The 22,350-nt window shown below is 44.6% G+C and overlaps 2 protein-coding genes across 3 annotated transcripts in view; both read right to left on the bottom strand.

Annotated features, from left to right (window-relative positions):
* Positions 1–408: 408 nt before the first annotated feature.
* LOC144724142 (thymosin beta-10-like) lies at positions 409–3,629 on the bottom strand. The gene is made up of 3 exons (XM_078603050.1): positions 3,546–3,629; positions 1,755–1,869; positions 409–760 (listed from the first exon to the last, which is right to left on the bottom strand). Exons 2-3 carry the CDS (start codon positions 1,852–1,854, stop codon positions 726–728), a joined length of 135 nt encoding a protein of 44 aa, XP_078459176.1. The 5' UTR covers positions 1,855–1,869; positions 3,546–3,629; the 3' UTR covers positions 409–725.
* A 5,848-nt stretch (positions 3,630–9,477) lies between these two features.
* Positions 9,478–22,350, bottom strand: part of LOC144724141 (AF4/FMR2 family member 4-like) — a 63,038-nt gene continuing 50,165 nt past the window's right edge. For both annotated transcript variants that reach the window (XM_078603048.1, XM_078603049.1), the window contains exons 20-22: positions 20,270–20,310; positions 18,680–18,906; positions 9,478–17,565 (exon numbers count right to left, since the gene is read on the bottom strand). In XM_078603048.1, coding sequence (XP_078459174.1) covers positions 17,444–17,565; positions 18,680–18,906; positions 20,270–20,310 — 390 coding nt within the window. In that variant the 3' untranslated portion in view covers positions 9,478–17,443. The remainder of the gene's footprint in view (positions 17,566–18,679; positions 18,907–20,269; positions 20,311–22,350) is intronic.

Below are 22,350 nucleotides of genomic sequence, written 5' to 3'. Positions count from 1 at the left end.
CAGGATTGTATTGCATACAATTTGGGTCGATGGAAAACTCCCGACTATTTTACAAGAACAGAACCTGGCGCTGTTCTGCAAATAAGTTCACGCTCAGTCTCCAAACTCCTTTTTGCTCAATAATCAAAACTTAATTCACTTTCCTGACAAATTAGACTCAGAACAATTGGCTTGCGTAAATTACTGTGCATCCAAAGCAAAAATGGCAAACTTAACATTCTGCAAGGTATAAAACGGAGGGTTAACGTTTCCATGAACGTCAAAATGCCACGACAGATTACGAGTTGCTTGCATCTTAAATGGTTTATGAATGCCAGTATGAAACGAGCATCTTAATCTGCAAGTCACTATTCAACATTTTAATGATGTTCATATACGCAACAGAAAGAACCTCCATCACCACAGCAGTAGAGTTTTCATCGGTTTGTTTGTTTAATGTTCATAGTAAGTGCACATTACAAATAAGCTTGTTGCACAGCGTGCTCCCAACAGACCAATGGCATTTTAGAGGGGCATTAACACAAAGCCCATATACCACAGGTTAACCAACCGTTTGGTCCCCATACTGGTAGCAAGGGGAGGGGGGAAAAGTAAATTGCTTTACAACAGAAAATTATTTCACGTAAAAAAACTAAGACCACCACAATTCACAGGGAAGTATCTCCCCCCCCCCTCTTGAGCCATGGACGGGATGCATGTTGAGGGCACGGCAGCTCCTGAACACCTCACGCGTCTGGCTGACTCTTCTCCTGGTCAATCGCTGCAAGGACAAACGTGGTGGAGGGAACAATTACTTTCTACAGAAGGAACTGGTTCTGAACAAATGCACACGTGGAACGGGGCAACATTTTGAGTCACCGATGAGCCGATTCATTTAGTCAAAAATACTCAATTATGGAGTTTTGGGTACATTCTGTCCGAATATTCATAAATATTAAAGTTTTAAATGGCCTCTCCATCTTCGATAGAACAATTAAAGACTCCTTAGCAGACCGATTAAAACAATGCATTACAGGAGCATGAAAGGGATGTCATTAAATTTAACCTCAGGTCGACTTGACTTGGGCACGGAAAGGGGCACCTGCCCTACAGCCAGATACATTTTTAATGATGAAGCAGACTAAGTGGCCTTCAAAAAGAGGCGTCACAGCCGTGCAGCAGAGGCAGACACCAGCAACACCTGACAGAGCACCCAAGGGCGACAGGCCGATGCATCTGCCTAACGACCACCCAGAGACTTCAATGTTCCGCCACTGCTCAAATATTCATGGCCACATGCTGTGGTCACTTTTAACTATAAATCTTAGCTTTGAAAATAAATTAGATGTACATTTGACAAGAAACATTTTATTTCCATCTCGTGGGGCAAAGCCTCCATTATTAATATCTTATCAGAAATTTTTTTGGATGCAAATGAATTTCCACCGATAAGTGCAGAACAAAAGCTCTACGTCCCATCAAAATGCTGGACACCTACATTGAAGAGCTCTATAGCTCAAATTATTTCAGTATAAATCAATATTAATTCAGAAATGTCACAATGAATAATAAAACGTGCACTTCTGCAAAGGTGGCGAGGGATGGATGGATGCATGTTGAACTTCTTGCACACTGCATGCTAATCGGAAGCAGGGGTGTAGTCGTGCGGAAATGAAAGCGAGGGGCATCAAGGCATTTGTGGATGGGTGGAATGCAGCAGTCGGGCAAGGAGGGGGGAGGGCGAGGGTAGTGAAAGGAGGGGGGGGGGTACTCACTCTCCTTCGTGGGCAGGGTGTTCTTCTCAGTGGTCTCCGCTTTCTTCAGCTTCGACTTGTCGAACTTCTCAATAGAACTCAGGTCTGGTTTATCTGCCATGTTGCTGCAGAGTTGCTGACACACGAACAACACCATTACACATTAGCACAGACGCACGCCACCATCTAAGATGTCATCCGAGGCTACTGCCGCATTGCGAATTGGCATCGGTGGGCCGGCAAAAGCTCAAGTTATTTTGAGAGGCAATTTGCCTGGCGTTCATCTGATTAGAACCAATGCGCCGGTTATCAGATTACAGCAAGAACGAGGCTACATTTGACCAAGCAAGCCGTACGAAGCCTCGCAAATAACCTGCAAAATGTATTTATCTTTCCAATTGACGGTCTCCCATTCAACAAGTTTACACGACCACACCCACCCATCAGCAGCAGCCTTCGATGGCTCTTGGGACATTCCAATGGCTCAATTTACAACCTCAATTGCAGACATCTGTCCAATAGCTTAGTTTATACACTTTAAAGTCACACCGTGGATGGTAACAGTGTTGAGGCGTTACATTTATCATTTACACGGGAAGGACTTAATTTATTCACCAATTAAGAATGTGCCCCCCCCCCCTCCTGTAAAGCCAAGTGTGCCATTATTGCACGGGGTCAATTGCTCGACATTTTATTTCTACAGTCTCAAAGCCCCCCTTTGTTGACAAATGGGCGTGGGTCATCCCTTTACACAAAGACGCCAACTCACATTTGTTTCGTAAAATAAATTATTGTATTACCTTCAGTCTGGGCTCAACAAGCAACAGCAATTACACCCACAGACGGCTAAATATTTGCAGTAGCAACACGTAAATGACCCTCACCGCTCCTACACCGTCTACACCAACGCAACCATTCTTCTTCAAGTTGAATATTTTCGGGAAAAACAGAATCCCACAAAAATGTATTCAACATCTAAATCGTGTGCCATGATGGCATTAAAATTATAAACTTATGGTGGCCTAGGCCGTGCTCGAGAGGGCTGCGAATGAATGAATGACGAGCTTCTGGGGCACAATGGTGAGGGGCTGGGGGACCACGCCCCACTCAACGTGGGTCGCCATTGTTCGTCTGCGGAGAGGATCGGGGCCACGACTTGGCAGTGGGATAGTCAGAGGGGCCCCCCTCCCCGAACGAGCAGCAATCTCACAGCACAAAGGGGCACGGACTCTCCCCTCCTTCCCACCCACTTGTCATCGCCGAGATGTGCCACATGCCCCTCTGCACACACCTCCCTGCTGAATAGCACCGCCACATTGGTCACAGATTTGTTATATTAACATTCTGTACACGCTTAGAAGGCCCACATGGATTCTATATATTTTTTAAAGGAGAAATGCTTAATGGCGTATTTGGATAAATGTTAAAATTTGGCAAGTTGCTTTAAAGCCACAGACGTGGGGGAGAACCTTGCAATAAAACATCCGCCCGCCCGTTTGATCCTCCCACGTACCTGCTAATAAAAGCAAACATTATTGGCGAAAAAGGAGACATTAAATCCTCAAAAGGGCAGGGCAAATTCTTGTTAAATTTTTTGCTACAAGCCAACAGCGCCGCTGTGCGCAAATACGGGCATCAATATAGTTATTAAAAATATATAACATATAGCGAATAGCGTAAACATCTCCACCGTTACAGATTTAACGTGGGAGGGGTTGGGGAAATAATTATACGAGCAATTACACTCGAGAGTAACGTGGCTTGAAGCGAAACAAAGAAAAAGCCGGGCGAGAGGGGAGGGGGGTTACTCACTTGGGACGCTCAACACAGCCACGACCTCCCGGATTCCTCGCTGCAGTGCGACTCCGCCTACAGAGCGCCCTCTTTTATACACGGCCCGCGGTCACGTGGGCTCGCCCTGACCACGCCCACATCCGTCTGGCCACGCCCATCGCCTGGTTAGTCACGCCCGCCACCGGGCTAAGCCACGCCCATCGCCGGTTAGCCACGCTCACAGTAAATATTTCACTTTGTCAAGTCACGTCGATAAAAAATTATATCCAAATAATAAAATTAATTAATATAAAAATAATACATTTAAAATAATAAAATTAATTAATATAAAAAAATAATACATTTAAAATAATAAAAGAAAAAACCCCACGACGTTTCGATCGCAACACAAGCGGTCTTCATCAGGCGGAGAGAAACGAGGGGGCAAGCCTCAATTTATTATTTTTAATTTTATTATTTCATTTTCTATGGTGGTGGTGGTAATGTTGATGTTGTTGCTGCTGCTGCTACGTTGGCAGACCGGTGTTTGTGTTGGTGGACAAACGCAAATACCGCAACACACAGAAAATAACTCGACGCATTCATCAATACAACTGTGCGTGGCCTTAAATGGGAGAGAGATAAACATATATGGATGTAATAGGCGACGTTTCGGTCAATGGCCCTTCTTCATGTAAAATGTATAACAATGTTCTTTGAAGACTGATGTGATCTAAAGGGCCATTATCTGAAACGTCGCTTATGTATTGTATTGTTTTAAAACCACCGTGTTATTCATTAATGCATTGAACCCATTAAGTTGACCACGCCTTTTCTTCCAGGCCCTCATTAACATATTGACCACGCCCATTTCTAGCTGGACCCGCCCATTAGCCACCTGTGATTCGCTCATTGGTTTATTGACCACGCCCATATCGATTGGCCACGCCCATTAAAGTTCCCATTACCCAAATAGGGCATGTGTGGCTCCTGGCATCCACACCAACCCACGCGTGCCCCACACAGCCACCATGTCCCAGTTGTTTCCTTGTCTGAGTATTTAATTGCGTTAATTGCATTGATATGTTATTTAAATGGTTCAGCACGTGCCCTTATTTGATTAATAATGAGTCGTTGCGCATGATTAGTCAATTGTAACAATAGGTCCAAACGTTGATGATGGAATGATTGGCGTCCTTAATGGGGCATTGAGAGTCAAACTGGGAATAATTGTGTATTTGATACCTGCACACAATGATCATTCGAATTCGCAAATCGTAATCTCGCATGAATTTGAATGTTCACTGACGCAGGGATCGAACCGTCAATCGATACCGTTATTGCCTTAATGCCATACCCATATCACCCAAGCAGAATTTGTTTAAGCAAACAAATTATGGACCGGCTTCCATTTGTCGGGCTTGTTAAATGATGCAGGGTTACCCAATGTTATTGGCAAGGGCACTCCCAATAAAGTCCCGAACGCCGTTGGAGGTAATAAGCGATACTGCACCGTCAAGCCGATGGCCCAGTGCCTGAGTGGTGAACGCGTCTGTCGTGGTGAACGCGTCTGTCCACTCGGCTGTGTTCACGCACACGGTACGCACCCACTACCCAGCTGGAGGACAGGACTACAATTGTTGAATCGAATTCACGTTCCCCCATATTTGATCGTCTGGTGAGTTTTTCGTATTTAGCTTTAATTGGGACACGAAGATACGCCCAGGAGCGGCGAAACATCTTCCTCTGCAGCCACCAGGGTTGTATTTTTGAAACTGCTTTTTGTCTTTGTGACACATTGCACTCTGTGTTTGGTGCTTGAACATCTTATCGCCTGTTTTATTGCCAGAAAGGGTAATCCCTGTTATTGATTACACATCTCAAGGCTAATTTGCCAATGCTTTTGCTCGGATGAGTCTTCATTCCACAGCGTGGAGTGGGGGTGGTGGTTGTTGTTTGACCATATTTCACCTCGCTGGTCAGTATGGGTTGGTGGCGGAGCGGTGGCCCAGGCAGGACTGGTTCTGTGTGAATGAGAGCTGTGAGATTTCCGTTGTCTTTCAATGCTGGACAATGACAATGCCATTCCTCGTGGTGGTCTCATTGCTTCGTCTTGCTTACACGAGCTCGTCCACGTCTAGAGTGCAGCATTCTGTTATATAAGATCACAATAAGCCGAATGATGAAGACGATTGATCTTTTTCATATTAAAACAACAACCACGTTAAAGTGCCACTCCAGAAACTCGTTTTTTTCCGAGTGGAATGTGCGGCACTGCCGTTTGTTGCGTCACTCCGCAGCTCCGCAGTCGATGACCCCCTCGCGATTCGTGCGGCTGGCTCCATGCGGGCACTACTACCCCAGGCCCATTGTCTGCTTGGCTTCTGCGAGGTAAAACGTCGATCGGGGCCGGGTTTCTCGCTCACGAATAAACCAGCGTGGAAATGCGCTCTTCCTGGTTATGGCCTTGACCTAGAGTTGGAAATTCCACATTTCCATGACGGGGGCGAGTCGTTCTTTCGGAAACCTGGTTCCGTATCCATTTGATGAGGCTCGCGCCATGTTTACCTGCGCCAGGTATTGCTTATGCGCGAAAAATATTTAAATAGTTTCTATTACATCTAGGGACTATACAGCATGTGTAATGTGGCGTTAACGCTGGTCACATATGTGCCGATTCAGTCGGAATACGGTGAAATTCCAGGTTAAGTACGGGACGGTGGAGAACGAAGTTCCAGTTTCCTCCCACGCATATCGATTTTCACGAGTGCATAATGTATAATTTACAGATTTAGAAGTTGCGTGTACATATGTCAATACGTGTTTGCGATGTATGCGTCCGTTGGTAACGTGGGCAGCATTGCAAACGAGATGCCCCATTTCAAGGGATTTTCCAGGTGAAATACAGTAGTTTAAAAATAACATCTGAACAAAAAAGTGCACTCCAAAAATATTGGGGGTGGTCCAACGGCATCGTCCAGCGTTAGAGCTTCCCCCGACATCAATGAATGCCAATCATTTCTGTCATAAGAACTGTCGGCATATTTACATTATGAAATATACAGACTCGTCACAATTCCTTTTGTAAATGCTCCTCTTCATAAATGCAAATCACGCCACGGGTGGAGCGGCGAGTCGCGTGGCCACGCTGGGGAACGCGTCCACGGCCTGCGAGCGCCGCCTCGTGGCCACTGCGTGGCGTGGCAGTCAACAACCCGTGCCTTGTCTACCGTGGCAGTCAACAACCCGTGCCCTGTCTACCGTGGCAGTCAACAACCCGTGCCTTGTCTACCGTGGCAGTCAACAACCCGTGCCTTGTCTACCGTGGCAGTCAACAACCCGTGCCCTGTCTACCGTGGCAGTCAACAACCCGTGCCTTGTCTACCGTGGCAGTCAACAACCCGTGCCCTGTCTACCGTGGCAGTCAACAACCCGTGCCTTGTCTACCGTGGCAGTCAACAACCCGTGCCTTGTCTACCGTGGCAGTCAACAACCCGTGCCCTGTCTACCGTGGCAGTCAACAACCCGTGCCTTGTCTACCGTGGCAGTCAACAACCCGTGCCTTGTCTACCGTGGCAGTCAACAACCCGTGCCTTGTCTACCGTGGCAGTCAACAACCCGTGCCTTGTCTACCGTGGCAGTCAACAACCCGTGCCTTGTCTACCGTGGCAGTCAACAACCCGTGCCCTGTCTACCGTGGCAGTCAACAACCCGTGCCTTGTCTACCGTGGCAGTCAACAACCCGTGCCTTGTCTACCGTGGCAGTCAACAACCCGTGCCTTGTCTACCGTGGCAGTCAACAACCCGTGCCTTGTCTACCGTGGCAGTCAACAACCCGTGCCCTGTCTACCGTGGCAGTCAACAACCCGTGCCTTGTCTACCGTGGCAGTCAACAACCCGTGCCTTGTCTACCGTGGCAGTCAACAACCCGTGCCTTGTCTACCGTGGCAGTCAACAACCCGTGCCTTGTCTACCGTGGCAGTCAACAACCCGTGCCTTGTCTACCGTGGCAGTCAACAACCCGTGCCCTGTCTACCGTGGCAGTCAACAACCCGTGCCTTGTCTACCGTGGCAGTCAACAACCCGTGCCTTGTCTACCGTGGCAGTCAACAACCCGTGCCTTGTCTACCGTGGCAGTCAACAACCCGTGCCTTGTCTACCGTGGCAGTCAACAACCCGTGCCTTGTCTACCGTGGCAGTCAACAACCCGTGCTCTGTCTACCGTGGCAGTCAACAACCCGTGCCTTGTCTACCGTGGCAGTCAACAACCCGTGCTCTGTCTACCGTGGCAGTCAACAACCCGTGCCTTGTCTACCGTGGCAGTCAACAACCCGTGCCCTGTCTACCGTGGCAGTCAACAACCCGTGCCTTGTCTACCGTGGCAGTCAACAACCCGTGCTCTGTCTACCGTGGCAGTCAACAACCCGTGCCCTGTCTACCGTGGCAGTCAACAACCCGTGCCTTGTCTACCGTGGCAGTCAACAACCCGTGCCCTGCCTCCCGTGGCAGTCAACCCGTGCCCTGTCTACCGTGGCAGTCAACAACCCGTGCCTTGTCTACCGTGGCAGTCAACAACCCGTGCCCTGTCTACGGTGGCAGTCAACAACCCGTGCCCTGTCTACCGTGGCAGTCAACAACCCGTGCCTTGTCTACCGTGGCAGTCAACAACCCGTGCCTTGTCTACCGTGGCAGTCAACAACCCGTGCCCTGTCTACGGTGGCAGTCAACAACCCGTGCCTTGTCTACCGTGGCAGTCAACAACCTGTGCCTTGTCTACCGTGGCAGTCAACAACCCGTGCCTTGCCCACCGTGCAGTGGGGTGAGGACGAGTCACATGTCACGGCGCCTAAAACGAGAGGGGTGTTGTAATCGGTGTACTTCGACTGAAAAGGAGAATGAGTGACAAACTAACAACGTGTTTGATGAATCCACGGATGTTGGGCAGAGCTCAGGTGTCCAGTCCCACTGGATCACGTTAATGTCCTGTGTCTAATGTATTGTGGATACAAATTGTGCCGATATAAATGGAAACACAGTGTGGATTATTTAAGCAGGCTCGCTAAATTACACATTACAATAGCACGGAGTTTCCATTTGTATCAGTAGGAGAAATTATTGTAAGCAAATGTCTTGGAGGATAAAAATGAGGATAGATATGTTCCGGTTGCTCGTGCGATGCTGTTAAAATGCTGTAGTCTGATGAATCCAAGATGTGGATTGGCCACACTCGGAGGCAAAAACTGGTTAAAGGAAGTGGCGATAAAAAGGACGTTGGGAAAGACGCCAAGAGGCAGAAAAAAATACTTCTGCTTGATGACTTGAAGGAAGGCGCCACATGCAGTGAAATAAACTCAAGATCAGACAGGATGGAGAGTTGGTGCCAAAGGGCTTCCATTGGGCAGATAACGAGGAGATCAACCCTACAGGTTTTCAGAACCTTTGTTGCATGCGAAGACAGTGTGCTTATGAAAGCAAAACAAATGAAATTGGGAACACACTGAGTTTAGTTACCAAAACGTCCCCTCGTCTCTGTAGACTGCAAATGTGAAGAGACATCGTTGTTAACATTCCCCGAGCCCCCTCCCTTCCCACTGCTCGACTCGTTTCTGCCCAGTCGACAATCTGCAATTACAGATCCGTCACGCTCATGTGAGAGCCGCATGTTTATTGTATTTGCGAACTGCACACACGCTCCAGGCGGTGTACTGCAGACGAAAGCAATCAGGTGAAAAATGCTCGCTTGGACCGTGCAAGGATTGAGTTGGCTGCAATGAGTAGCGTGGCCATGATAATACAGGACAATGTGGGCAGGAACAAAGCTGTCTTGCAATCAATAACACGCAATGTGATTTTCGTGAATAATTACACTTTAATCAGACGAGCGGGTGGAGCGCTGCCTAGATGTATAAGTGAAGATTTGACACTTTGGATGCTTTCGTCACATTGCAATACAAACGCAAGGACTTCAGGGTTCAATGTGTCAAAAATTTAATTGTAGATTTAATGTTTTACACGCCAAGTGAAGCCAACCAAGATTATCACCGTTCTCTTAAATCATAAATCGAACAGAATAGTTGGACAAGAAAGCATTTAATGAATTAATGGGAAATGAACAGACAGTAATAAAAAAATTCACATATATGAAGCATATACATGGATATTAGCTCTCCTACTTGCACACACGGATACGACAGTTGCTGTAAAACCGATCATTTCCTTGAAGCTAAAACCACCGTTTCCCGATGCAGTGGACAGCCTGCCCATTTTAGAAATCGACGCCAACAAAACACAGCTGTAGTTCGTGACGAGAATGATGCTGGTTTAAGTATTAAAAGCTTTCTAAAGAGGACACTGTACCATTTTCAGAAGAACAGAGCAGATTGACACGTGTACTTGTCGAGACCACACTTAGACGATTCTGTTCGGTAGAAAATGGTCTTTACAGCAACTCGCTTTACTTGGGCATTTTTTACACTTCAAATATTATTACAGCAGTGACTTGAACAACAGCCATAACATATACTTTTTTTTGCTAAATACAACAAATAGTTAGTCATTTAAACAAAGCATTTTTTTACAGTTTAAACTAAATTAAAATAAAACAAACCCTGTGCTTTCCCGGACAGGCAGAATATGTTTTGAAAACTCGTTTTAAAAGGTCACAATCCATCGGTGAACCCATCACCCACTGTACACATTCGTCGACTACAAACCCTGTAAGATAACTGGCACACAAGAAGCGACTGCACATTTTGGGATCGGGTCTTTGCTCATCCTTTGCATCAGACAAGTTCAAATATTTCATAAGATGCGTGAAAGCTGCAACTGCTGTGTAGTTCATCTGTACACATTTTAGGAACATGGCTATTACAAAAAAAAGACGTAAAAATATTACATTTGCGTGTAAAAAAAAATCATGACTGCACGAAAAGCGAGATGTGTTCATAGGACAGCGTTGAAGGACCAAGAGGTCGTGATACAGCTTTAGCAGATGCAGTTCATGGGGATTGTCCCAGGGCGCCCTTCTCTACACTGCGTAGAGGGCCATCCCACCCACACGTATTGGAAGAGCTCTGTATTTGTAGCAATCTTACAAGCAACATCTTAAATGTGAGTCGATCGAATGTGGAGTCTCCACACTTGCACACAAAGGAGAAGTCATCACTTGAACAATGACATACACTCACATGCACACACACACTGACCATAGTTTTATAAAATCACCTCTTTTGTAAAATTCCACGTACAAATTATTTAAAATGGCGAATCCGGCAGTCTGCCGCAGGCCCGTAATAAATAACTGATTATCGCACACTGGTAACAAACCTACTCTGCCCAGCCTAAAGCACGATTATAAATACCCATAAATAAACAGCAAGCTTTCCTTACATCTACAACTACGCACACGCGCACATACGAGACAGAACTAAACGTTAAATGCATGCCCGTCATTAACGCACTATCTCAAAACATCGTCTGCATTAGAAGTACCAAACATGAACAATATGAATAACAACAAGCATATGAAACAATGTCTGAAACCAATGTTAGAATTCGGACGAATTAATCAAGACAGCTGCTGCAAAGCACTGGCATCAGAGAAGGCCATATCACCAATCAAAAGTAGCAGCAAAATAATTTTTGCAAGAAAGTATTCAAAGGTCGACTGCATGGGTATTCTAATAATAGCTCGTATACGCTCTAGAAACTTATCTGCACCAGTGCTAAAACATGAAAACATGGGACGCTATTAAATGGAAACTGTACACGTAGACAATAGATGTGTTTCTGGAAACACCAAACCGACGACGTGTGGGCCCACTGGCAGATGAGAAATGGGACAAGGTTGACCCAACGTCACGGCCTGTAGCAGACGCGTGAGTTCGCGGCCATCGTCAAAGTGTGCATCCCTGGCAGGGCTCGTGATGCAAGACACACAGCAAGCCCCTTTGCAAACCTTCCCACAGTACACGATTATTTCATGAATGTGCAACGCCGATATAAAAACAAAACACGACGTCCAATGGCCTGTAGCATGGCGTTCTCCCAATGCCAAGGAACGTAACAAAAAATAATAGCTTTGCATAAATGATGGATGATATGGCTCCCATCATAAGCTTATGAAATTTTCACCTCCCAGTGGCAATTTGTGTTGTCACTGAAATTGCTTAAAATTGCAGATGTTGCATAACATTGTCTCCAAAAACAAGCACGACAACCACCAATTGCTTTGCTTTACAGTGTTGTGCATCTTGAAAGTGAACTGTGCAAAGGCTGTCTTTACTCGGCTCCATATCTGCAGCCAGAGGCGTGAATACACTGTAAAATATGGCCTGTTCATCTATTACCCGCGAGCTCATCACAAACGCGAAAGCAATCCGCGCCAGAAGGACCTTTAAAAAAAACCCGCGACCCCTCGACAATGATGGACATGAGACGTCGTCCCCTGCTGCAAGTACTTTCACTCTGTGAGAGGACCACAACTGGTGCCGGAAACATCGCTGCGTCCCACAAGGGCCAACCAAATTTGACCTCGGCAATGGAAAGCAGGTTTCGTATCGCAATAGGGCGGGTTCCGTGTTCTCGTCTTGGCTGATGCAGTAGACACGTAGAGCTGTTGGGCACATACGTATACTCAGGTCACTTGCAAACCAGACCATCCTGGTCTCACCTGGTTCAACAAAGTTTTCGCCTGGTTAAATACAATAACTTAACATGTACACTCCTTGATTTTTATGTGTTCAATGCAAACTCATAAAATGAGTAACACTGCAGTAAAACTATTAACTTAGACGGGGGCAAACTAATTTTAAAAATTGTGTTCCCTCAACTCAAACAAGTTTACTACGACTCCACCACCGACTCCACCACCCACTTCGGGTATTCAAATTAATCTCGTAATGGAAGCAACACACTTATCTCATACAAAACTTACATGCATCCAAACATCATGGATCAACATTAGTTCCATGGTATTTCAAGGTAACGGGTTACCCTGCATACATGCGTCGTCAGTGCAGTCAGAGGCCCTGAAGCGGCGACATTTATTGAGCTTTCACCCACGCCAGGCAGGTTGGCGGAGGTGGAGGAAGACACTAACTGGTCACAAGATTTCCACTGATCAGCTTTACCTGACGTTTGCTCCAGCGACCTGCAAACAGGGGCAATTGTTGATTCGTGTACAAGATTTCAACCTTGAACATAAATTTATCAGACGTCAAGCGTTTTAGTTGTACATAGTATCCCTCCATACTTTGGACTCTTACGACAGTTAACGATTCTGTAAATGCATCCGATAAGATGAATTCACAGAACCGAGACTGAATTATTATGGGCACGATGATTACAGTGTATCACGCCTACGGTGTATTAGTTAATCGAGCACTGCCAGGCAGCATGAACACATTATTTACAACTATTGCCACTTTCACATGCAGCGTTCAACTTTGGACGCACGATGATCGACGCTAACATTGGTCCCAAAAATACTTCGGCGTAATACAAACACAAAGACGGCGCACACGGTTAAATACAAAAAGTGACGGTACACTCCCGACCCAGTAAAAAAGGATGCAAAAGTGTTGCATGCCAAAGTAACTGTAGTTTTATTCTTTGGTTCTTTCGGTTATCTTTAGACGTGACTTAACCGAAAGAACCAAAGAATAATTCCTGCAGTCACGAAAGCTCCAAAAATGAAGATTTAACTGTAGTTTATGTGAAATAAATGTAACATACACATCCACGTCAACAAAACGGTGGTCTCAGAGGGCAGACTTGAGCAGAGCTATCGTTTCAAAAGTCGTGCAACGTTGGTCGAGATTAAACACTCGTATTATTTTCATCGGTGTAAAAAGAACACTCTAAAAGCGATTCTATTTGTGAGGATTTTTGTGCCGTTGATATAATGCGAGCAAATGTTGAAATCTTTTCACGCTTCAAAATGTCATCGTAAAAAACACATTGTTCTTCCAGAGACGGTCGAAACTATGGTTCTGGTTTGCACTTACAAGTTCTGCATTCCCTGCACAATCCGGGGGCTCCATGAGACCACTGTGTTAAACCAAAGCGAGCAATGCTCATGATAGTGATTGCAAATTATCTTTAAAAAAGGCCTGTTTAAAAATAAAAAATTAACTTTCACATTTACACCGGTGGACTAAATAAAATTGCAACAACAAAAAATGACACTTAAAAAATCATCCTATAAGTTTATCGGGAGGTAAAAAAAATACAAACATTAGAAGGGAAGATGCAAAGAGACAAGGCGAGCGTGGAGTACTGCAATGAGAGACATTCTAACGCCGTAAGACGGGCTCGAGAGCTCAGTGGTTGGTGGAGCGTCACGTCAGTCACGTGTCCTTGCATTATTTGACAGCTGAATAAATTACAGTACTTGTACTGCTTGCACAGGCAACGTATCACTGCATTTAAAAATATATATACACACACACTTAAATACATATATTTGTGTATATACGTTATATCTATACTTATACTTGTATATACTTTTAATTGAATTTCTTACCCACGAATAGTTAATACTCCGCAATGACCATTACTAGGTACCGGTGCTGTACACAAACATTGAGAATAAATTGTGGAAATCAGTGATTCTGGGCTAACAAGAAGAGCAGTGTTCATTCATGCACTGCTCTTTGCGAAGTTTGCAAATGGGCAGTTTTATGTAGCGTGACTCGTGTGGCCTGGGCATTTGAAACACGTATACACTGAATTGAATCAGCAGGGCTGGCCTCCTTGGTTCAGGGGTTAGGTAGGTATCCTTAGCACGTGGGCACTCAGTGATGGTCACTCCTGAGATGTAACCAAGAACACTAAAAGTAATCTACAAGTGACACGAAAAAAATTAAAATATAAATGTCATAAAATTGGCGAGGAAACGCTCCAAATGAATTATGAGTCAAGATCTGAAGAGGCAAGAGAAGCTTGGAAACATTGCCGTGCCAGAATCAACAACGCTGTGACGATTCACTCGCCACTCTGGCCAAATAAGATGGTGCCGTGGTGATGCCATAAACCAGAGAAATTACACACACATACAAAGCAACGCTCCACATGTGCTTAATTTGCAAATTGGGTCATGGTGGCTGTGCGAGACAAAGGGGTGAGATGCTCAGCTTTCCAAACGACAGCAACACGCTAATGGGTCACCACATTGCAAGCTACGTTTCCCAGAGTTCTTAGCGCTTGGGATAAGTGTGAGCACCGTGTCCTATACATCTTTGGCAAGCCACACATTTCCACCAAGCTCAAGGAAATGTTATCAAGAATAATGCTCAGATCTGTGACCGCTACACCACAACGTACACATCAAAACCAGTGTTCAGAGTTGGAGCTTGGATACATCTCCAGCAGAATTAATCAAGTGAAGCATTTATAATGAATGTGCAATAATCATTTCACATCATTACAGCTGGAAAAAAAATCTATATCCACAATGTGCTAGACTCACTCGCACTCGCATGTATCCAGATTAGTGTTTTGCAACATTGGAAAAATCAGAATGGGAAAGTCACTTCAGAGTTCAAGTTAAACGACAAACGACTCTTTGTATTGTTTTCAGCATCTTGCCAGGTTTGAGAGAGGAAAAAAAAATGTATATTTTAAATTAGAACAGGTACAGTCAAAACGTGTTAAAGGGTTTCCCATTTCCAAGTAACATAATCAAAATTGACATTGCAAACACTCCTTTTGTGCTGTACCCAAGTGACTATAATACCAAAGGTGATATCCACATTTTCCAGTATTGTAAAAGTAAATTCAAACTATTGAACCTGTTCTAGAACATTGAGATATTATTGCAGAAATAAAATTCGAGCCACAAGGCAGGGCACTCAGGGTTTAACCTTCCAACGTCTCGCGGTCACCGTGCAAACAATCTTCCCTTCAAGCACTTCGCAAGCGGGAAATGTACCCACTGAAAACTCTATTCAGCACGGTTATGCTCAAGTAAATTTGTCACATCTGTATTCTATTTGGTGCCTCGCTCTGCTGCAGTCAGTGAATCACCAATGTATAATGAGGGCGAAGGAATGTCCATTCTTCCATATGGGCTCTCACTCAATACGACAATTATTGCTGGGTCTTTTTTAAATCAAAACTTGTTCACTCTTCTCACTGTGGCACTTTTAAATTTCAAACTGACATGATCCACAGACATTTAATTTGTGTATAACAGGATGGGGATTTCGTTAATTTTAGGAAACACAAAACTGAAGATCTATTCTGGCGGACTCACTACACCAAGCTGCCACAAGGAACAGGAAATGAAAAAATGTGGGAAAAAATGACAAACTCAAGCCAATTATAATTCCTGGACAGAAAATCTCTGCACTGTCCTCTTTGGCTTTTGTGTTAAGTTTTATGTTAGTGTTTCAGCCAAACATCAAGACAAGCTTTGAATAATGAAAATAGAGCTTAATTGTCATACAATGGAGAACAATATATAGGAAACGTCGTATTCTATTATTTAATTTATTTTCTTTCTACGTGACTTTACCAAAAGAACCAAAGAGTAATATATAGGAAGATGCAAAATATTGAACTGTTTTCAATGTTACCACAGAATAGATTAATGGGCCCACGAATGATAAAACAAACAACCAATAATTAATTCCTGTGGTGTTTTACACAAGGATTCATCGACAACATAAATTGTTGTCAACAGCCCCCAGTGCCTTCCAACCTTGAACATTCCATCCTCTAACAAAGAAACCCTAAAAAATATATCTAACACTAACTGATCAAATGGATGCTTATACGCCAACCAATGTGCGATGGGAAAAAAACATGAAAATATAAAAATGGGACCTTGGATTTCCTTGACAAATAATTTATAAAATCGATGAGCGAAATAAAGTTTGTAACAGTTGGTTAAATGTAATTTTTTTCCATAAAATTCCAAATAGTACCAACTGGAAGGACTCGCCATATAACGGTGTGACATTGGAACAACATTTGTGAAAATAACAGCAGTCTGCACAAACAACATTGATCTGCCAGAGAAAAATGAAAAAAACGTATGTTAAATGTTAGCCAAGACGTTTTGTTTGTAATTGTGTATAAAATGACTCACAATCATGCATTGACCACCGACGTTTGAAGTGTTTTCCCCATAATGCTTTTAAGTGGAAGTTTTAGGCATGTCTGATTAATATATTACTCACGATTAAAGGGGGGAGTGAAAGGACAAATAGGTAATCAATTAGAGCAAGAAATGCAACTTTTGAAAGATTAGCAAAAACACGCTCACCTTTCAAATGACAGCAAATTCTTGTCATTGACCCCCAAAAAACCTAACATCCTATAATCACTTACAAGAGAAGCAGACACACCGAGAAGCAGACAGTCATGGCAGTTCACGTGCACAGTAATTGTGAGCTGTGCATCAAACTAAAGACGTACATGAATAAATACGTTAAATTAATTACAAAATATGAGTTTGCACTGCTGCCGTACGCGCAGCCGAGGGGGGGGGGGGGCTTGCTCTTCGACCAACAGGCAAGTCAGGAGGGCGGCTGGTTCCCTCGCAGGCCCGGCATTCTGCGTTCTCCAAACCGTCACAAAGTTTACTCAAAGGCAACTGATCGCCCTTGGTGTGATGTGCTGTCAAAAAATGCAGCCAGAAGGTTGGGTGGGGGGGGGGTGCTGCTTGCCGTCTTAAAAAAAAAACGTTTGCACGATGTCATTAAGAAGCATGCCACTGAAGAAGCTTGATCTCAACTCCCCGAGAGGTTGAACCTTCCAAACGGTCACAGACGATAAAAATTGTCAATCGATGCGGGACTGTCTGCATGACCCGTCTTGTGGCGGTCGTGAAAGGCTCAGGCGGTGGCCGGAATTAAAGCCGGTAAAGCTTCGTCGCATTCCATCGTGGCAGTCCCTGGCTCTCCCCCTTCCCCTCCTCGGTTCACTGCACATCACAGCAGTTGCCCCTCAAAGCGAAGCCAGTGGAGTCCTTGGCGAGTGTAGCGCACCAGCTCCGTCATGCTGCTGTTGAGAGTCAGTGCCCCCATCAGCTGGTCCAGGTCACGGAAGAACTCTGCGGGGGAGTGCGCACACACAGAGACAACGGATAATTGTTTAGACATACAGTCGGAGCAAGTGATGTTATAAGTAGGCATTTTCAAGGCATGCATGGTACACAAATGGGTGGTCACAGCAGCGCCCAGAGTCCAGGCGCTCACTTTACTCCCCAGCGCTGTCTCGAGGGGAGACCCATACAAAGTTTATTTATCAATTGCTCCTGTTGTGCATGGCCATGAATAGAACCTAGATGGGCCCGCATAATAATGCAGTGATGTTAAGCATTTCCCTACCCTTCTAATTACACACAATAGCGGTTAGAATAACCACACAAACACACATGCTCAATCAAGTTCTAATCGTTAATGTTGGTAAATCCCATCTGGTTTTTTTAAGATTAGAAAAAAAACTGTGCCACAGTGCAATGGGCAATTGAACCACGAACCCTTTAGCACAGGAAACATTATTCAGCTAAAGCTATACATGAATTGTATACCAATAACAGTGCCCATGGGCTTCTCTTTAATTCAGCATGCAAGGCATTAGCCATCCAATAAATTCACCCACACCTCTATACAACAGCCCCCAGGTAAACGTTCAGTGCTGACAAACACTACCCTTTACATGGACGAGCAGAAGCGGTCAGATGAACTGCTAAGACACTCGACGGTGACTGGGAGAGGCACGTGGAGCATGTAATCTGTAATAATGATTTGTATTTGATAAAGAAAGCACCCTTAACGCCGGGACGTCTCGAAGCGCTTTCCACGTGATAAGAGACTTACATTTGAAACGGCACCCCCAGTGGCAACGGCTGTCCCCGTACGGCACAAGGTGACCCAGTACTTGGGCTACAAATGGGCATTCGTTTGCCAGTCGAGGATGATTGCTATGTGTAATCCGAAGAGTAATTTTCTCCGGCAATTTTTATTTATTTATAATATATGGACCATGACACTGGCACACAACGGCCTACTGATTTCAAATAGATGTCGGTGGACGGCAGTGTCCAATATGAACCGGAAGACGTATTTTACAGTCGATACATCTGCAGTAACAACCAGGGCGGCCTGCCGGAATCAAACGGCGAGCCTCTGTAACTAGCGGCGAACGCGCCACCGCCCACGTACCGTGGTTCTCCTTGGCCAGCAGCTCGGCCTGCTCCCAGTGGTCGTAGCCGTACAGGAAGTGGTTGGTGATGTTCACGTGGCTCGCCGCCATCTGGTGGATGCGCTGCGGGATGGTGACCGTGGCCACGGGTGACGAGGACGGCGCCGCCGTGTTGGCACTGCCCTGCGAGCCCACCGAGCCCGCCGGCGACGGCGTGGGAGACATGGGAGACGGCGTGCCGTTGCCCCTGCATGTGCGCGTGCCAGAGTGCGAGTGTACGTATGGGGCGATGCGATGGAGCAGTGGTTAATAAATATACCTTTGTTATGATGCGTTGTGTTATGCGGTTGGTGACACAGGTGTTAATGAGTCCAAGTGTTTTTTCCAATTGTTGGCCTCTTCTACAAAAGAAGCAATTTTTAAACAATCTGGCAAATTATGGGCAATGTCTTGTGCTATGACAATGTGAAAATGTAATTTTATACACAAATAAACCACATTTACTCAACTTTTAAACATTAATAAACAATGTTGCAAGTTAAAACAAAATAAAGTCACCGTTATTTTGGGTAAAGTTTTATGATGGGATGTGTTTGTATCCAGGTGCATGTGTGTGTGCACCAGCGGGGAGTGGCGGTGCAACAGTTAGCGCCGTGCGCTACTAACCCAGAACCCGCATTTGATTCCCTGCCACGGTTGACACTGGAGGCGAAAATCTAAAACCAGTCTTAGGTCGACTAAGTCTTAAACAAGTACCTGGTGCGATGTGTAAACATCAGCACTGGGGAGACAAAGGCGGCCAGATGTGGTGCAGGCCACACGACCCCCTTGTGTGCCGTACCTGCCTTAATATGCGCTCGCGAATATAGCACTTGCCCCAACAGCCTGCAGCAGGGCTGTATGTGGGTTGGATCTTTGTCCGTTTTTGTGCAAGTGTTCAGGGCTAGACTGTGGCACAGTCTTACAATGCACAAAGCTGCCCTCTCCCCCCCCCCGCCCCTCCGAAGGTTTGGGTCACTCTCTCCTCCCATGTCCAAGTGCGGCGATTAAGATGCTTAATTTTTTTTTTTAAACATTGTTTAAAGTGTGTTTATAAAGCTTGTCCAAGCAGCACGAGCAAAATTGAAACGTTATAAGAATTTTTTTTATAGATGTGTTTAAGCACGTGGACATTGGCTGGTAAGATTAAACAAACTGAGAACAGACCAATGTCTGTGAACTGGATTTTCATAGCACATCAAGTTGTTGCAGCATAAACCAAATGACTGTGTCTATGTCATCCAATTGTAATAGAAGATTGATTTATTAGTTGTGATTACAGGATTTCAGTTAGAAATATAAAAATGAGGCTGCTGCACTGGTGTAAAGGCACAATTACCAATATATTTTATCACCATCATATTTAGCAAACTCTGACCTTGAAATAAAAATAATAGTTAACCAGCAAATAATGTGTGAGGAACTACTCTCAAAGCCAAAACCTGTTGGGCTCATGCAAATCCGTGTGTTTACTTGTGTCTCAGTACATGGAGTGCATGGGGTATGTCCTGAGACACGTGTTTACTTGTGAGTTCACTTGTGTGTACACATATAAAGACGTATAGACATACCTTCCGGTCCAAGGTGGTGTCTGCGACATCTTTGAGGCATTCTGAAAAAGAAACACAAAGCACAAACACACCTTGCAATGTCGGCAGTAGACACTAAAAACCATTAGTTTTACACGTTAGGTTTCTACGACCAATATTCCGTACGAGCTTCTTTTGCAATCTAAGCAAAAAAAAATCTAATTATGAACGAATAACCATTAGTCAAAAAAAACCCCACAGCATTAACAACTTCTCTAATCACGCTTGCAGTGCGCCTAAGTAAGACTCATGGCGCTCAGCGCTCATAAATATTGACGCACTACGAATCAAATAGAATGAGTGACTGCCAGTTAATCAAAGTTAAAAAAATGTTGGTGCAGTTTAAGTTTTTTGGATGTCGGTAGTGAAAATGTGCCAAAATCCTAAAGCACAATTTTAAAAAGTCTCTGACATGCAGGAATGTTGGTGTGGCATGTTGTGTAATGGCATGTGTGCCGTTTAGCAACAATGGACCTCTTGGGATGGCAGCAGTACTTGTGTGAATCATAAACTACCATGATGGTAGTCACTTTTTTCGTCATTTGGCATCCAATCTTACACAAAATGTAAATCTGCCTTTATAGTTTTCACAAAGTCTCTCGGCCAACCTCAAAATGGGGGTCTTCGACCTCAGAGGCCGCCCGTGTTTGCAAAAGGCAGCCTCGCTTACCATATTCAAATCACCCCTTGCATAAAGGAGCCATCTGGTGTTATTTATTTATTTAACGCACTCGGCGCTTGCGAGCAAACACCAGCGTGAACGGCGGGCTGCTGTTTATGCGCTAGCCCCACTGTGCACCATTCTCCATTACAGCACATGATTAATCCACACGCTAACCTGTCATTTAGCCCGACCTGTCCCAACGCTTTGCGTGAACACGCCAATTCAGCTGCACTTGCATCAAGGCCGGCGGGCCGGAGTTTCGGATTCCGTGCTGAGCAGCGGAGAGGCTTTTTGGAGAATTCGCTGCCTTTCATTGCTGACCATATGGCCCAGCCATCTGTCCGCCCCCCGCCCTCCCCCCGTTCTCTGTAGCGGGAATTTCAGCTGCTCACTCTTTACGTTTATTTATATCAGATTTGTTTTTCTCTTCTCTTTCGTCACATACTTGTTCTGGGTATTTAAATGTATTCATGTGTTCATCATGTGTTAGGCACAAGGGGGCATATGGACTACAAGTCTTGCCATGCAATATAAATCTGACTTATTAAATTAGGTCACTAACATAGCTGCCATCATTTACGTTTTCGTCCACTCTCAATCCGCTGTTAGATGATGGCGAAAACACTCAACCTGCACAGATGCAATCCATTTGACTCCCAACTGTGCTCTCATTTAATTTCTCCATCTGCACTTTGGTCATTCCCTTGTGAGCATTCCCTACTGACAGATGCATCCAGTTTGCCATCTCTGTTGGTGACATGGCCCCGCTCAAGTCCACTTGTGTTTGGGGTTTCACAATAGTTGCCGCGATAGAACTTTTCACGATACAATACGAATAGTAATCAGTTTCAGTTCATATCAGTTTCACGTAATATTGTAAATCACATCTTCTCTGTAATGTGCTGTACGTCTATGATGAATAAATAAAATCCTGTAATGTTGTTCAACGGCAGTTCACTCAAAATGAGCCTAGCATTACTATTCTAATCTTTAGAACTCTGACATCTGTAACATTTGCTGTTGTCACACGAAAAATACGTTACTTGAATTACAAAAATTAAATCTTAAAATTGCCATGCTGTTAATGGCTCAATTAATTTTTTTCGCAAAGCATTCACTTGATGAATAATGGCTATTTATATAGAATTGTGATTATTCAGTAATTTTGTGAATATATTTTGTCGGGAAGTAAGACATGTTAAGTAAAATTAAATGATTAACAACAAACACTGACGATATAGTGCAAAAAGCAATACAATTATCGTGGCCCTTACATTGTACAATTGATCATAGCTTCGCCATATCATGGCAACTTCATTTCAAACATCAATCCTCTAACACAATATATATCGTCTCTCCTTTCTAAGTAATTACAAGCACGATCAATGTGATTTACGTG

This window comes from Lampetra planeri, chromosome 19 (genome assembly GCF_965212315.1).
Source record: "Lampetra planeri chromosome 19, kcLamPlan1.2.h2, whole genome shotgun sequence".
NCBI lineage: Eukaryota > Metazoa > Chordata > Hyperoartia > Petromyzontiformes > Petromyzontidae > Lampetra > Lampetra planeri.
This window is presented reverse-complemented; position numbering and strand designations above follow the sequence as displayed.